The sequence below is a fragment of the Pristiophorus japonicus genome, chromosome 16 (genome assembly GCF_044704955.1).
Source record: "Pristiophorus japonicus isolate sPriJap1 chromosome 16, sPriJap1.hap1, whole genome shotgun sequence".
NCBI lineage: Eukaryota > Metazoa > Chordata > Chondrichthyes > Pristiophoridae > Pristiophorus > Pristiophorus japonicus.
Window position 1 is genome coordinate 121,931,188 of NC_091992.1, and position 17,488 is coordinate 121,948,675.

Genomic DNA, 17,488 nt, shown 5'->3' on the forward strand with positions numbered 1-17,488 from the left:
GGGATTTAATTAACATTAAAACCTCCTTCAGAATGGTCTTCCTGTATCTGGTAGCAACTAGATTTGAAATCTCAAATCGCACTTGTCTACAGCAAGGCCCAACATCACTAGAATAGCCTCACAAATTTTGGGTAATAGTCTCTTGTCATTGCTAGTATTGTTATTGATGCTGTTTTTAGTTTACTTTTTTGATTCTGTTAACTTACACTTTCTCTGAGTTAACAAAGGTTAAAAGTTTCATGCTTCATATAACTAACTATTGGTATCAAAACAAATGCAGATATACCATGAACTGAAGTATGGTGCCAATTTCCAGCTCTGCCAAGGGCTTTAAGTATTGTAGAAAAAGAACCATTGCAGAAAGCCATGGCCACTGCGCATGTTGTTCGTCTCCTACTGCATGCTACAATCACCATGGAAGTTTCGTCTCCATTTATTGGGAAAGTTTGAACAATGTAAAATTTGATTAAAAAAAGAATAAGAAAAAACAATTACTTCTCTAATGTGCACTGGCAATCAAAATATATCCCAGGCATGTAAAAAGAGTCGGCAAAAAGGTTATAGGGCCTAGAAATTCAGGTACTTCCCGCTCTCCGGTAATGCCCGTTGCTTGAAAAAAGAATGGCGGCCGCCTCACTTCCACCCGCCTCGAGCACAGGACTCGGTGGCCGCCATTTTGGAGAGAGCCATAGCGCTGCCATATGTTAGGCTGGCCCTAGAAAGGCAAAACAGTAGAGTGTGCCATCAGTCGCGTGTAACGCCAACTTAACGCCATGCTCTGCAAACCTGAACTTTAGCGCTGCCTTTAATGCTGGATTCTAAGCTCTCTGAAAAACCAGCATGTAGAAGATCTACAGAGATGCTGTCAGCACTATTGAAAGGGACACACCTATCTTTCAGCTATGTTTGTATTGAAGCTTTTAGGCCGGATTTTTTATATTTTATTGAAGTAGTGACTTGGTACAATAGAGGTTAAAAGTTTTTTTAAGTGTGCAGGAAGTGCTGCTGGGTATTTGCAAGGCCTCGGATGGTAAAGGAAGGCCTCTGAAACATAGAAACATCGAAAATAGGTGCAGGAGTAGGCCATTCGGCTCTTCGAGCCTGCACCGCCATTCAATATCATGGCTGATCTTTCACCTCAGTACCCCGTTCCTGCTTTCTCCCCATACCCCTTGATCCCTTTAGCCATAAGGGCCACATCTAACTCCCTTTTGAATATATCCAATGAACTGGCATCAACAACTCTCTGCGGTAAGGAATTCCACAGGTTAACAACTCACTGAGTGAAGAAGTTTCTCCTCATCTCAGTCCTAAATGGCTTACCCCTTATCCTTAGACTGTGTCGCCTGGTTCTGGACTTCCCCAACATCGGGAACATTCTTCCTGCATCTAACCTGTCCAGTCCCGTCAGAATTTTATATGTTTCTATGAGATCCCTTCTCATCCTTCTAAACTCCGGTGAATAAAGGCCTAGTCGATCCAGTCTCTCCCCATATGTCAGATCAGCCATCCCGGGAATCAGTCTGGTGAACTTTCGCTGCACTCCCTCACTAGCAAGAATGTCCTTCCTCAGATTAGGAGACCAAAACTGAACACAATATTCCAGGTGAGGCCTCATCAAGGCCCTGTACAACTGCAGTAAGACCTCCCTGCTCCTATACTCAAAACCCCTAGCTATGAAAGCCAACATACCATTTGCCTTCTTCACCGCCTGCTGTACCTGCATGCCAACCTTCAACGACTGATGTACCATGACACCCAGGTCTCGTTGCACCTCCCCTTTTCCTAATCTGCCACCATTCAGATAATATTCTGCCTTCGTGTTTTTGCCCCCAAAGTGGATAACCGCACACTTATCCACATTATACTGCATCTGCCATGCATTAGCCCACTCACCTAACCTGTCCAAGTCACCCTGCAGCCTCTTAGCGTCCTCCTCACAGCTCACACCACCACCCAGTTTTGTGTCATCTGCAAACTTGGAGATATTACACTCAATTCCTTCATCTAAATCATTGATGTATATTGTAAATAGCTGGGATCTGAAAAGACAGAAAATGCTGAAAATACTCAGCAGGTCAGTCAGCATTCGTGGAGAGAGAAACTAGAGTTCACGTCTCAGGTCGAGATACTGCCTGACCTGAGTATTTCCAGCATTTTATACTTTATTTCAGAATTACAGCATCCACACAGAAGAGGAAGCCACAGAAGAGGAAGAAGTAGAGGAGGAGGTGGCGGAAGGAAGGATGCAACCCAGACAGCCACTTTCTGGCCGAGATATCCGGGATATCAGTGACCACAACCTCAATTCCCCTTTTCAACATTTGTCTCACACCTTACCTTCCCTCTGTTACTGACCATCACAGTGTCCTCTTGGCCACAATGCTGAAATAAAAGTCACCACAAAGCAAACTTTCCAATCTAACTTTATACATCTATACATCCAATATGACATCAAGAAATCAACTCATCACCCTAATGCATTCCCTTAGTGACTGTCTTGTGTGTGCCTTTGCCTATTCTACTGATGTCATGCAGTGCTACCCCAGTGATTGCAGCATGGCTGATAGAAGGCTGCTGACTTTCAGTGGGGGACACTGCAGATGGTCTTGCAGGACAACCTCGAGGAGCTGGTGGCTGAGAGTGTTACATCGAGTGACGTGTTTCTTCGCCTTTCTCTTTTCTTGGTCAACCACTGGCTGGGCAGGCTGCGTTTCTTGGGTGTGTGAAAGGAGGAATGCACAAGGGTGGAGTTGTAGTGAGCGGGGGCAGGAAAGCAAGAGATGCATGTGAGAAGGAGGATAGTGTATGAGGATACCAGCATCTTATATCCTTTCAGCTCCACCATTTGCCAAGGGCTCATCCATTCCCCTGCCAAGAATGGCCAGCACCATCTCCTCCAAGAGGGTGAGGTGAAGCTAGGAATGTGAGGTGTACCTTGTGTTTGGCAGAGCTTGTTGATAGGTAAGTGATGGGGACGGGGTCGTGCAATGAGCAGTGTGCGAGGTCACTGGTGCAGTTGGTAGGATACAGCTTTTGAAGATGTATTCACTGACCTTGACCACTTGTCCGAGGTCATGAAGCTTCTTTGGGCACTGGAGCCAGGTGGTGGGTGTGCCTCTGCTGGCAATGATGGCCTGCGTGATCTGATCCCACGTTGTTCTTTCTGGACGGCCTCCTGGTCCCTGTGGATAGAAGACCTTTCTTGTAGTGTTGACCCCATGCATAAAGCTGGAGTGCTGCGTGTGAGACCCTGGGTGCCTCTTCCCTGGCTTTTTGAGACATTTGTGTTAGTGCTGAAGTACTTCAATCTTTTTTTAAGGTGCAGAAGACAATTCAGCTTTAATAGCTGAAGACTGCCATTTGGCAATTATTTTTAATGATATTTTTCAGAAGGCAGTTGAGCTCTAAGGGCAAAAAATTGCCTATTTTAAATGATTTTTTTTTAATTTTAGAAGGCAGTTCCCCGTTAAGAGACGAACACTGCATTCTAAAATGACAATCTTTGTTATGTATGAAATAACTCGATAGACTGAATACTGTAAACTAACACAGGTACGAATCTGGCTCTGCTTTATTCAATCCCAAAGTGATTACATTGCATGATGGCTTGCCTTTTATACCTGGGTCGCACAAACGTGCGGATAGCCCAATGACCTCCGACAGTGGCGCCACCTGATGGCTAGTAACTCCAAGCATACATACATGACAATATCCCCCTTTAAGATATTAGTAACAGTCTTTTTACAAATTGAGACGCTCCGGGGCTTTCTGCTCCCGAGTTGATCGTCTCAGTTCAACTCCAGCCTTGGGCGAGCGTTCTGAGTCTGTTATGACTCAGGGCTGGGAGTGATGGGAGTGGCAATGACCATGTCAGGGATTGAAAGTCCAGACTCATTGATGACAGCGGAGTCCTCTGATGACTGAGGATAGGTTGGTTGGTCACTGATTGTGTCTTCCTCAGACTGTTCCGGTTCATCCGTGTGCCGCAGCTTTATCTGATCAACATGTTTCCTGCATGTTTGCCCATTCTTGAGCTTGACGATAAACACTCTGTTACCCTCCTTGGCCGTAACAGTACTGACGATCCACTTGGGACCTTGACCATAATTTAGTACATGCACAGGATCGTTAACAGAAATGTCGCGTGACACAGCAGCACGATCATGATACCACTGTTGACTTTGATGTCTGTATTCAACATGATCGTTCAAGTCAGGGTGGACAAGAGAGAGCCTGGTCTTGAGACCTCTCTTCACCAATAACTGAGCAGGGGGGACCCAGTAAGCTTGTGGGGTCTTGTCCTGTAACTAAGCAATATGCGTGACAAGCGAGTCTGCAGTGAAACTTGAGCTACACGTTTCATACTCTGCTTGATGGTTTGGACAGCATGCTCTGCTTGGCCATTAGATGTGGGTTTGAATGGTGCTGACCTCACACGTTTGAGACCATTGAGTTTCATGAACTCTTGAAACTCCAGACTAGTGAAGCAAGGTTCGTTGTCACTTACAACGATGTTTGGCAGACCATGAGTGGCAAACATGACATGAAGACTCTCAATGGTAGCTGTGAATGTACTGGATGACATGATTATACACTCTATCAACTTGGAATATGCATCCACCACAACTAAAAACATATTTCCCAGGAAGGGACCTGCAAAGTCGATGTGGATCCTGGACCATGGTTTAGATGGCCACGACCACAGATTCAGAGGCGATTCCGCTGGTGCTTTACTTAGCTGCATGCAAGTGTTGCATTGATGCACACATGATTCCAGATCAGAGTCAATTCCAGGCCACCATACATGAGACCTGGCAATGGCTTTCATCATGACAATACCGGGATGAGTGCTTTACATAGAAACATAGAAAATAGGTGCGGGAGTAGGCCATTCAGCCCTTCAAGCCTGCACCACCATTCAATAAGATCATGGCTGATCATTCCCTCAGTACCCCTTTCCTGCTTTCTCTCCATACCCCTTGATCCCCTTAGCCGTAAGGGCCATTTCTAACTCCCTCTTGAATATATCCAGTGAACTGGCATCAACAACTCTCTGCGGCAGATAATTCCACAGGTTAACAACTCTGAGTGAAGAAGTTTCTCCTCATCTCAGTCCGAAATGGCCTACCCCTTATCCTAAGACTGTGTCCCTTGGTTCTGGATTTCCCCAACATCGGGAACATTCGACCCGCATCTAACCTGTTCCATCCTGTCAAAATCTTGTATGTTTCTATGAGATCCCCTCTCATCCTTCTAAACTCCAGTGAATACAAGCCCAGTCGATCCAGTCTCTCCTCATATGTTAGTCCTGCAATCCCGGGAATCAGTCTGGTGAACCTTCGCTGCACTCCCTTAATAGCAAGAATGTCCTTCCTCAGATTAGGAGACCAAAACTGAACACAATATTTCAGGTGAGGCCTCACCAAGGCCCTGTACAACTACAGTAAGACTTCCCTGCTCCTATACACAAATCCCCGAGCTATGAAGGCCAACATACCATTTGCCTTCTTCACCGCCTGCTGTACCTGTATGCCAACTTTCAATGACTGATGAACCATGACATAGAAACATAGAAAATAGGTGCAGGAGTAGGCCATTCGGCCCTTCGAGCCTGCACCGCCATTCAACAAGATCATGGCTGATCACCCACCCCAGCACCTCCCCCCCACGCCCCCTCCACACCACCTACCGCCCCCCCCTCCCCCAGCCGCAAGGACCACATCCAACTCCCTCCCGAACACATCCAATGAACTGGCATCAACAATTCTCCGCGGCAGGGAACCCCACAGGCCAACAACTCCCCGAGTGAAGAAGTCTCTCCCAATCCCAGCCCCAAACAGCCCAACCCCCATCCCAAGAGCGTGCCCCCCCCCCCCAGCTCCGGACCCACCCACCTCCCCTTTTCCTAATCTGCCGCCATTCAGATAATATTCTGTCTTCGTGTTTTTGCCCCCAAAGTGGATAACCTCACATTTATCCACATTATACTGCATCTACCATGCATTTGCCCACTCACCTAACCTGTCCAAGTCACCCTGCAGCCTCCTAGTGGTCCTCCTCACAGCTCACACCGCCACCCAGTTTAGTGTCATCTGCAAACTTGGAGATATTACACTCAATTCCTTCATCCAATTCATTGATGTATATTGTAAAGAGCTGGGGTCCCAGCACTGAGCCCTGCGGCACTCCACTAGTCACTGCCTGCCATTTTGAAAAGGACCCGTTTATCCCGACTCTCTACTTCCTGTCTGCCAACCAGTTCTCTATCCACGTCAGTATATTACCAACAATACCATATGCTTTGATTTTGCACACTAATATCTTGTGTGGGACCTTGTCAAAAGACCTTTGAAAGTCCAAATACACCACATCCACTGGTTCGCCCTTGTCAACTCCACTAGTTACATCCTCAAAAAATTCCAGAAGTTTTGTCAAGCATGATTTCCCCTTCATAAATCCATGCTGACTTGGACCGATCCTGTCACTGCTTTCCAAATGCGCTGCTATTTCGTCCTTAATAATTGATTCCAACATTTTCCCCACTACTGTTGTCAGGCTAACCGGTCTATAATTACCCATTTTCTTTCTCCCTCCCTTTTTAAAAAGTGGTGTTACATTAGCTACCCTCCAGTCCATAGGAAATGATGCAGAGTCGATAGATGTTGGAAAATGATCACCAATGCATGCACTATTTCTATGGCCGCTTCCTTAAGTACTCTGGGATGCAGACTATCAGGCCCCGGGGATTTATCGGCCTTCAATACCATCAATTTCCCTAACACAATTTCCCGCCTAATTAGGATATCCTTCAGTTCTTCCTTCTCACTAGACACTCAGTCCCCTAGTACTTCCAGAAGGTTATTTGTGTCTTCCTTCGTGAAGACAGAACCAAAGTATTTGTTCAACTAGTCTGCCATTTCTTTGTTCCCCATTATAAATTCACCTGAATCCGACTGCAAGGGACCTACGTTTGTCTTCACTAATCTTTTTCTCTACACATATCTATAGATATGTAGGTCATGTACAAATTTCTCTCTGCCCTTCTTAGGCATAACAACACGATTACTCCACAGTAAACAATCTGACTGAATGGATAGTTCGACTTTGCGACTGTTGCAAGGTTTGGTCTCATCATCCATTTGCTTGGGAAAGGCAGACCAATCACCACTAAGGACACAACGTTTCACAACCGATAATATCGGGTCCTGGCTGATCCAGGTCTTAACTTGTTGAGCCGTGACAGGGATTCCTTCACTTTCAAAAGCATCCATGACTAACAGTAGGTCTGCAGGTTGTGGCGTCTTCACCTCCGGTGTGGGCAATGGGAGACAGCTCAGTGCATCGGCACAATTCTCAGTGCCAAGTCTATGGCAAATGACATAATCATAGGCAGATAATGTCAGCGCCCACCTCTGGATGCGACACGATGCATTGGTATTGATACCTTTTTTTTCCGAAAACAATGAAAGAGTGGCTTGTGATCTGTTTCCACTTCAAACCGAAGACCGAACAGGTACTGATGCATCTTTTTAACCCCATACACACAGGCTAATGCTTCTTTTTCTACCATGCTGTAGGCTCTTTCCACTTTTGATAAACTTTTAGAAGCATACACAACAGGTTATAGTTTACCTGACTCATTAACTTGTTGGAGCAAGCAACCAACTCCATATGACGAAGCATCACAGGCCAATACTAGACGCTTACATGGATCATAATGTACCAGCAGCTTGTTAGAGCAAAGCAGATTAGTAGCTTTCTCAAAAGCTCAGTCTTGAGACGCACCCCAAACCCAATTGTTACCTTTTCTTAGCAGCATGTGCAGTGGCTCTAATAAAGTGCTCAATCTAGGTAGGAAATTACCATAGTAGTTGAGTAGACCAAGGAACGAATGCAACTCTGTCACATTCTGAGGCTTGGGTGCATTTTTGATGGCCTTGCTTTTCGAGTCCGTAGGCCTGATGCCGTCAGCAGCAATTTTTCTCCCCTGGAATTTGACTTCTGGTGCCATGAAGACGCACTTCGAACATTTCAGTCTGAGTCTCACTTTGTCCAGACGATGTAGAACCTTTTCCAGGTTGTTCAGATGTTTAGCGGTGTCACGACCTGTGACCAGGATGTCATCTTGGAACACGATGGTTCTAGGGACGGACTTCAGTAGACTCGCCATGTTCCTCTGAAATATGGCTGCAGCCGAGCAAATTCCGAAAGAACACTTGTTGTAGATAAACAGTCCTTTATGAGTGTTGATGCACGTAAGTTTCTTCGACGTGCCGACCATCTCCTGTGTCATGTAGGCCGACATCAGATCCAGTTTAGTGAACGACTTCCCCCCAGCTAGCATTGCAAACAGGTCATCAGCCTTCGTTAACGGGTATTGATCCTGTTTCGAAACTCAGTTGATCGTAACCTTGTAGTTTCCACAAATCCTGATAGTGCCATCATTCTTCAACACAGGAACAATGGGGCTGGCCCATTCATTAAATTCGACCGGTGATATAATTTGTTCACGCTGGAGTCTGTCCAGTTCGATTTCGACCTTCTCCCTCATCATATACGGAACCGCCCGAGCTTTATGATGGACGGGTCGTGCATCCGAGTCCACGTGGATCTACATCTTGGCTCCCGTGAATTTGCCGATGCCTGGTTCAAACAGCGAGGGGAACCTGCTCAGCACTTGAGCACATGGAATATCATCCTCCGCGACAACGCTTTGATATTGTTCCAATTCCATTTGATTTTTTTCTAGCCAATAGCATTGGACTATTGCCTGGAACAATCCATAACGGTAAATCATGAACCGCACCATTCATGCGACTACTGCACTGCCAATCACTGTTATGAGTTCTTTAGTGTACGTACGCAACTTGGCATTGACTGGACTCAGCTTAGGCCTCACAGCCTTAGTGTCCCACAGCTTGTCAAATGTCCCCTGGCTCATTGTTGATTGACTTGCACCCGTGTCCGATTCCATCGGTACCGGAACACTGTTAAGTTTCACATTAATCATTATCGGTTGGCTCTTTGTTAGGAATGAATACAGTCCATACACTTCCTCCTCTGGTATCTCGGATTGCATGTCCAGATCCGCACTATACTGGTCATCATCCTCCACGTGGTGTGTTGCAGCACACTTGCTCAGTTGCGGACACATATGCTGGAGATGTCCCAGTCTCGAACAGCCTTTACAAATGTACTCTTTAAACCGACACTGATGAGGCCGATGATTGCTCCCACAACGCCAACATGGTGAAATCAGATTCATTCCCGTTGGCAGACTTTGGGCAGCCACAGGTTTCGCATATGCAGTCGAGTAGGCCCTGCCATACACAGCTCTGCCAAACGATGATACAATCTTGTTTACAGTACTTGCCGAGTTCCGATTTTCCAATGATAACTGCTTTAAGTTTTTGTCTGTCATCATGCATGCCTGGGCAATCGTGATGGCCTTGCTCAAATCCAGCGCCTCTGCCGCCAGTAGCTTACGCAGGATCACCTCGTGGTTGATGCCGATTACAAAGAAGTCTCGCAGCATGTCTCCCAACGCGTTTTCGAATTTACACAGTCCAGCTAGACGTCTTAAGTTGGCAACGAATTCCGACACATCCTGGCCCTCAGAACGAACGTGCTTGTAGAATCGATATCGTCAAATGATGATGCCTTCTTCTGGTTTGAGATGATCACATACCAGAGCACACAATTGCTCATAGTCCTGTCCATTGGACTTGCAGGTTAGAGAAGATTCTTTGAGTCCATAGATTTTCGGACTGAAAACCGTGAGGAAGATTACCCTGCACCTAACTGCATCAGTGGGTTCCTCCATTTTGTTGGCCACGAAGTACTGGTCCAGGCGAGCTACAAAATCTGCCCAGTCCTCGCCCTCCACAAATCCAATTGTGCTAATTTTTGCATGTGAAGGTTCTTAAGTTACCTCATCGCCAAATGTTATGTATGTAATAACTCGATAGACTGAATAATGTAAACTAACACAGGTATGAACCTGGCTCTGCTTTATTCGGGCCTAAAGTGATTACATTACATGAAGGCTTGCCTTTTATACCTAGGCCTCACACATGTGCGTACAGCCCAATGATCTCCGATAGTGGCGCCACCTGGCCAAGCATCCATATATGATAGTCTTACTTTAAGAAAACACTGTTCTTGATCCAGGGACACTACAGCCATACTTTATTGGGCCATTTGCTGTAAGTAGCACCTGAAAAACAGCTTTACAAGGGAAGTTTTGCTCTGCTAATGTTAAACAGCAGACAGCACCAGAATATTACCTGCGCGATTAATTCGAGTGTCCGTTAACTGCGGCCCCTGATGGCACCAGCACCTTTTTTTAGCCCAAGAGTTATCTAAAAGGTTCTCAGCATTGGAGATGAAGCAAGGCTGTAACTGCAGGTCTATGCTAGCCTTGAATGAGCTGGAAGTATAAAGGTTAAGAGCCTTGGTCACCTTAACTATCACAGAGTATTATCTTTATTGTGAAGGTTTTTCGCACATCTTCTTGTTTCAGATGGCACAGCCCCAGTAACGATCTACCTGCTACGCCTGAGCCTGTTGAAGTAGTTCTCCAACATTGGCAGGTAGCTGTGGCCAAATCTGGCAAGACAGTGATGCTGTCAGTCTACCTTTGGTGCAATCTGATATACTTGGCATCTGTTCATTGTTTCTCTTTATTCTCTTCCATTAAGACCAGTGAGATGGGAGTACTGAAAGACATTTCCATGTGGCAAATTAAAAATGAAATTACAGATTTAAGGGATCAGATTCTGACAAGCAAGAATCTAGCAGCCCGTTTGACATGGACAACAATAGTGCACTGCATTGGTGCATGAAAGAAGGAAAATTACAGGCTTCCCCTTTTAACCAATATTTAGAAGCAGATTTTAATTGGTAATGAAACTATTGCACACTGCTGTGTACTGCAACTAGCTCAGAGATTTAAAGTTCAGGAAATGAGAGCGTTAAGGAATTTTCTAGTCCCTGCATGCAGAATTCCCCTGATGTAAGTACGCTTACTGGTCGAAATTTCCAGTTATTCCTAGCATGGTTTAGGGGTAGAAGATGAAATATCAAACAAACAAACTTAAAAAATATATATTGAAAACCTATAAATATTAATGGAAAAATTTGACATTTCACAAATATAAAATTAGGTTTTCAGGGCGCGAACTACACCATTACAAATCCAGTTACACATCAACAAGGCTTAAAGTTTTAGGGGATTTTTAACAGCGTTATACCATCGTAAAAGGGAAAGTTTTTGTCTTTATATGTGACTTCAACTGATTGCCGGCTCTGTGGAATTCCACACTACAACCTGTGGCGGAGCAGTGAATGACTGATGCAACTTCAGGATTTCTGCGTATATATGCACATGCGCTAAATCCTGAAGATGCGTCCGGTTTCAGAAGAGCAATGATGGAAAATGCTGACATTTTTGTCGTCATTACCACCAGGCCATTATCTTTTTCGTTTAATCCACACATATATCTCTGGTTTTTCATCATTATCATAGGCAGTCCCTCGAAGTCGAGGAAGACTTGCTTCCATTCTAAAAGTGAGTCCTCAGATGACGGTACAGTCCAATATGGGAATTACAGTCTCTGTCACAGATGGAACAGACAGTGGTTGAAGGAAAGGATGGGTAGATAGTCTGGTTTTCCGCATGCTCCTCCCGCTATCTGCGTTTGGTTTCTGCATGCTCTTAGCAATGAGACTCGAGGTTCTCAGCACCCTCCCGGATGATCATCTTCCACTTTGGGCGGTCTTGGGCCAGGGATTCCCAAGGTCCTGAATACATCAATCAGAATTCAACTATTTCTGTTAGGATTTTAGAAAGTTTCCCAACTGATTTGTATTCCAATATTATGTGACAACATTTTTCAGCTTCCAATGAGGGTTAATAAACCCTGGACATTAGTGTTCAATCAATCCAGCCTCCTCTGCATGAGGATAGGATTGTTCCGAAACCTTATCCTAAGATTCTTCCATCGTCTCAGAAAAATTACTCGAACATTTGTTTTTTATCATGTTTCTCATACTTCGGAAGAGAAGTATTGATTTCACTATGTGAATGGCAAATGTGCTTTAATCTTTAAATTTGAGAGGATATATAATTCATATAACCACACTGTTGTTTGTACCCCATATGTCACGCACTCTTTAAATTTAGGTTTCTAAATAGAGATGGTTAATGGAATGCATGCAGAGTGCTATCACTTAGCAGGGTGGAACTCATAACAGATGCAGTCAAATAGTCCAGGGTTATCCTGCCCTATTTCAGTATAATATTAGCCAAAAATCTCCCATATTCACGGCCATCCCTTTGATCTTTCCATTCCCTTGGCTTCTCTACTCCCATGGTCTCTATCACAGACAAGGACCATTTCGTATTATCTCTCACCACCAACATTACCCTACTCCATTCCAATCCCACTTCCTGCATCTGTCCCCAAATAAACTCTCTCCCAAATCACTATCACTGCGTTCTCTAAATTCCAACTGCCTAGTATTTGGCCCTCCATCGCTATTGTTAAAATATTTCTACAGCTGTTGATCTGCTTAACTACTCCTTCATGTTCATCTTTGATCCCCATATATCCAGTAAAACATCTACTATCTCTTCCACCTGGCAACGCGCTCCCATCTTCACTCTCTCAAGTCCAAGGGTGCATACTTGAGCATATCCAATGTGCAAGTGGTTTAGCCAACTATCTCCTGGTCTGGCTTGGCCACAAAAAGAGCTATCAGATCACATCTGCCAAAACCATGGTTCCACTATTACCTATCCAATCGTAGCCAAAGACTTTCCAGCAATGGCTTCTCTAGCCTCACCTGAACCATTACCCCTGGAGTCCCCATCTGGAGCCCCTATTCTTCCTCATCTACATGCTACCCTGTGTCGATGTTATCCACAGGCATGACGTCAGCTTCCACATGTATGCTGACAATATCTAGTTCTACCTCTACAATGCATCTGTCAAACCCTCCACTGCCTCTGCTTGTCAAATAACCAGTCTTGGATAAGCTGCAAATTTTCTCCAGCTAAGTAATGGGGAGATTAAAGCCCTTGCATTGGCCCCTGCTACAAACTTTGTATCCTCACCATCAATTTAATGCCCCACTCCGACCATTGTCTCAGGCTGAACCAGACCCTTTGCCATCTTGGCATCTGACCCCACTTTCTGATCATCACAGAGACTGCTTCCAAAACATTAACTGCCTTCTCATCTATGCCAGACTCGACTATTTCAATGCTTTCCTGGCCAGCCTCCTAATTTCCACCCTCCATAAACTTCAGCTCATATAAAACTCTGCTACCCATATTCTATCCCACTCTGCTGCCCTTATCCTATCCTGCACCCAGTCTTGATCACCCAACACCCCACCCTTGCTGCAGTACATTGTTTCCCGGTACCCAATGCCTCAAATTGAAAATTCTCATCCTCTTTCAAATCCCTTAATGGCCTTCCGGGTCTAGGTTCAATGGTCTGGAATTGCCCCCCTGAATCCCAACACCTCTCTACCTCCTTCAAGGCCCTTCTTCAAACCCACCTCTTTGACAAAGCTTTTGGACACCCCTCTTAATATCTCCTCATTTGTCTCTGTCCATTTTTGTCTGATTACGGCTTTATGAAGCACTTGTAGTAGGCCAGGAGTAGGCCATTTGGCCCCTCGAGCCTACTCCGCCATTCAATAAGATCATGGCTGATCTGATCCTGAACTCAACTCAACTTCCCTGCCTGCTACCTATAACCCTTAACTCCCTTATCTTTCAAAAATCTGTCTATCTCCACCTTAAATACATTCAATGACCCAGCCTCCACAACTCTGAGGTAGAGAATTCCAAAGATTCATGACCCACTGAGAGTAGAAATTTCTCCTCATTTCCATTTTAAATGGACGACCCCTTATTCTGAAACTATGCCCCTAGCTCTAGATTCCCACACGAGGGGAAATATCCTCTCTGCATCTACCTTGTCAAGCCCCCTCCGAATCTTATAGGTTTCAATATCACCTCTAAGTCTTCTAAACTCCAATGAGTATAGGCCCAATCTGCTCAACCTTTCTTCATCTGACAACTCCTTCATCTCAGGAATCAACCTTGTGAAACTTCTCTGAACTAACTCCAGTGCAAATATATCCTTCCTTAAATAAGGAGACCAAAACTGTACGCAGTACTCCAGGTGTGATCATACCAACGCCCTATACAGTTGTATCAGGACTTCCCTACTTTTATACTCCATCCCCCTTGCAATAAATGCCAACATTCCATTTGCCTTCCTAATTACTTGCTGTACCTGCATGCTAACTTTTTGTGTTTCATGTACAAGGACATCCAAATCGCTGTGTACTACCACATTTTGTAATCCCACCCCATTTACATAATAATTTGCTTTTTTATTTTTCCTACTGAAGTGGATAACCTCACATTTTCCTATATTATATTCCATCTTCCAAATTTTTGCCCACTCACTGAGCCTATCTATATTGCTTTACATAACCTGATGACAGAAGTGAAAGAAAACCTGTAAGAGGTTATGTAAGAGGGAGCTAGCAGTTCACTGATGGAGCAGGAGAGCAACAGCAGTAAAGAGGGACGTCACCAAGATCCAGGTCGCTGATTGGAGCGTGGGCAGTGAAGTCGGGGCGAAGGAGCGGCGAGAGATTGTAGAAGGATGTGAGGCGTGAGTTCGGGCCCAGGGGCAGCACGGACCAGCCCACACTGAGATATGTGTGCGCACTGTGTCCATGCAGCAGAGCTGGTCTCCAGTCGTCTTGGTTAATCCTTGCCACTGGACCAAGACCTAGCTCTGTCAAGCCCGTGTGGTGGCTAGTGTACAACGGCCACCATATGTTAAAAAAATCCACGCACAGGCACCTTCCAGCCTTCTAGATTTAGTTCGGGACCTGGAATTTTAGGTCCTTCATTGAAACTTTTTTGATGTGGAAGCAAGTCATCCTCAATTCGAGGGATTGCCGATGATGATGATGATAGCTATATTCCTTTGTAGGTTCTTTTCGTCCTCTTCACAACTTGCTTTCCCACCTATCTTTGTATCACAGCAAATTTAGCTACATTACACTTGGTCCCTTCATCCAAGACATTAATATAAATTATAAATAGTTGAGGCCCCAGCACTGATCTCTGTGGCACCCCATTAGTTACAGTTTGCCAACTAAAAATGACCCATTTATCCCGACTCTTTGCTTTCTATTAGTTAGCCAATCCTCTACGCATGCTAATATATTACCCCTAACCCAGTGAGCTCTTATCTTGTGCAGTAACCTTTTATGTTATTGAATGTTTTCCGGAAATCCAAATACACGACATCTACTGGTTCCCCTTTATCCACCCTGCTCGTTATATCCTCAAAGAACTTGTGCAAATTTGTCAAACATGATTTCCCTTTCATAAAACCATGTTAACTCTGCTTGACTGCATTATGATTTTATAAATGTCCTGCCACTGCATCCTTAATGATGGACTCCAGCATTTTTCCAATGACATGTTAGGCTAACTGGTCTATAATTTCCTGCTTTCTGTCTCCCTCCTTTCTTAAATAGGGGCATTACATTTGCGGTTTTCCAGTCCGCTGGGACCTCTTCAGAATCCAGGGAATTTTGGTAGATTACAATCAATGTATCCACTATATCTGCAGCCACCTCTTTTAAGATCCTAGGATGGAGGCCATCAGGTCCAGGGGACTTGTCCACCTTTAGTCCCATTGGTTTGCCTAGTACTTTTTCTCTAGTGGTAGTGATTATTTTAAGTTCCCCCTCCCCTGCACCCCAATAGCCCCTTGATTATCAATTATTGGGATGCTTTTAGTGTCTTCTACCATGAAGACCAATACAAAATATTTGTTCAAAGTCTCCGCCATTTCTCTGCTTCCCATTATTAATTCCCCAGTCTCCTCCTGTAAGGGACCAATGTTTATTTTAGCTACTCGCTTCCTTTGTATATACCTGTAGAAGCTCTTACTGTCTCTTTTTATATTTCTTACTCATTTACTGTCATAAGCTATCTTCTCTCTCTTTATCATTTTTTAGTCGTCCTATGCTGATGTCTAAAAATTTCCCAATCCTCTGACCTTCCATTGTTCTTCACAACATTGTATGCCTTTGTTTTCAATTTGATACCATTCTTTACTTCCTTAGTTAGCCACAGATTGTTCATGCTTCTCTTAGAGTCTTTCTTTCTCACTGGAATATATCTTTTCTGAGAATTATGAAATATCTCCTTTAATGTTTGTCACTGCTTTTCTAGTCTTACCCTTTAATACATTTTCCCAGTCCACTTTAACCAGCTCTGCCTTCATACCTTTGTAATTACCTTTATTTAAGTTCAGGACACTAGTTTGAGAACTAGCTTTCTCATCCTCAAACTGAATTTGAAATTCTACCATGGTATGATCACTCGTTCCAAGAGGATCCTTCACTACAAGATCATTAATTAATCCAGACTCGTTACACATTACCAGATCTAAAATAGTCTGCTCCCTGGTTGGTTCCACAATGTATTGTTCCAAGAAAGCATACACTCTATGAACTCTTCCTCCAGGCTACCTTTGCCAATTTGATGTGTCTAATCAATATGAAGATCAAAATCATCGATGATTATTGCCGTACCTTTCTTACAAGCCTCGATTATTCCTTGATTTATACTCTGTCCTACAGTGTGGCTGCTGTTTGGGGGCCTGTTGACCATTCCCACCAGTGACTTCATAGGAATTGAGTATTCATATAGTTATGCATTATTGCCATTAGTCCATTTTATTAACATGTTTTTACTTTGTTTACCCTGGGAGGTATCCTTTATATATTGCAGAAGAATGAGATAATTAAATGGATGACATTACAAAGTCAGATCAAGGTTAATTGAAATATCACCATGGCCATTTTCTGCATTCGTGGTGTGGACTTACTCCCAGTGGTATGTGGAGGACACTTCCATTCAAAGAATGAACAAAACACTATTAGTTAGCTAATCTACCATGTTGTACTCTACAGGAAATCATGGCAGATGCAATAAAGACTCCAAATGTAATTGTAGCAACAAATAAACCTGGCTTATATGACAAACTGGAAGAAGTACAGGGACGGTCAGTAGCTGCTTAATTTATTTTTATGTTTATATTAATGAAAACTTATTTTCTATTACTATTTATTGTTAGAAAGAACAATTGAGAATGTTTGTGTTTAATGCTATTATTGTTTCAATATGTTAATTCAAGATACTGATTGGCATAGGGATAGAGAGATCAGGAAGGTAAATGTGTGGTTGAAAGATGGTGTGGGAAGGAGGGCTTCCATTTCATGGGACACTGGCACCAGTACTGAGACAAGGAGCTGTACCGCTAGGACAGGCTCCTCCTAAATCGGCTGGTTATAGTGTCCAACCGGAAAGTGTAAATAGGGAGTGCAAGAGGGGGGTGCCAGGCTGCCTGTTAGCAGCCCGGCCAAACCCGGG

At 44.2% G+C, this 17,488-nt stretch overlaps 1 protein-coding gene across 1 annotated transcript in view; it reads left to right on the top strand.

Moving 5' to 3' along the window:
* Positions 1 to 17,488, top strand: part of LOC139226779 (dynein axonemal heavy chain 17-like) — a 1,002,254-nt gene that overhangs the window by 513,502 nt on the left and 471,264 nt on the right. The window contains exon 29 of the mRNA XM_070857781.1: positions 17,029 to 17,120. Within this exon, the coding sequence (XP_070713882.1) occupies positions 17,029 to 17,120 (92 nt within the window). The remainder of the gene's footprint in view (positions 1 to 17,028; positions 17,121 to 17,488) is intronic.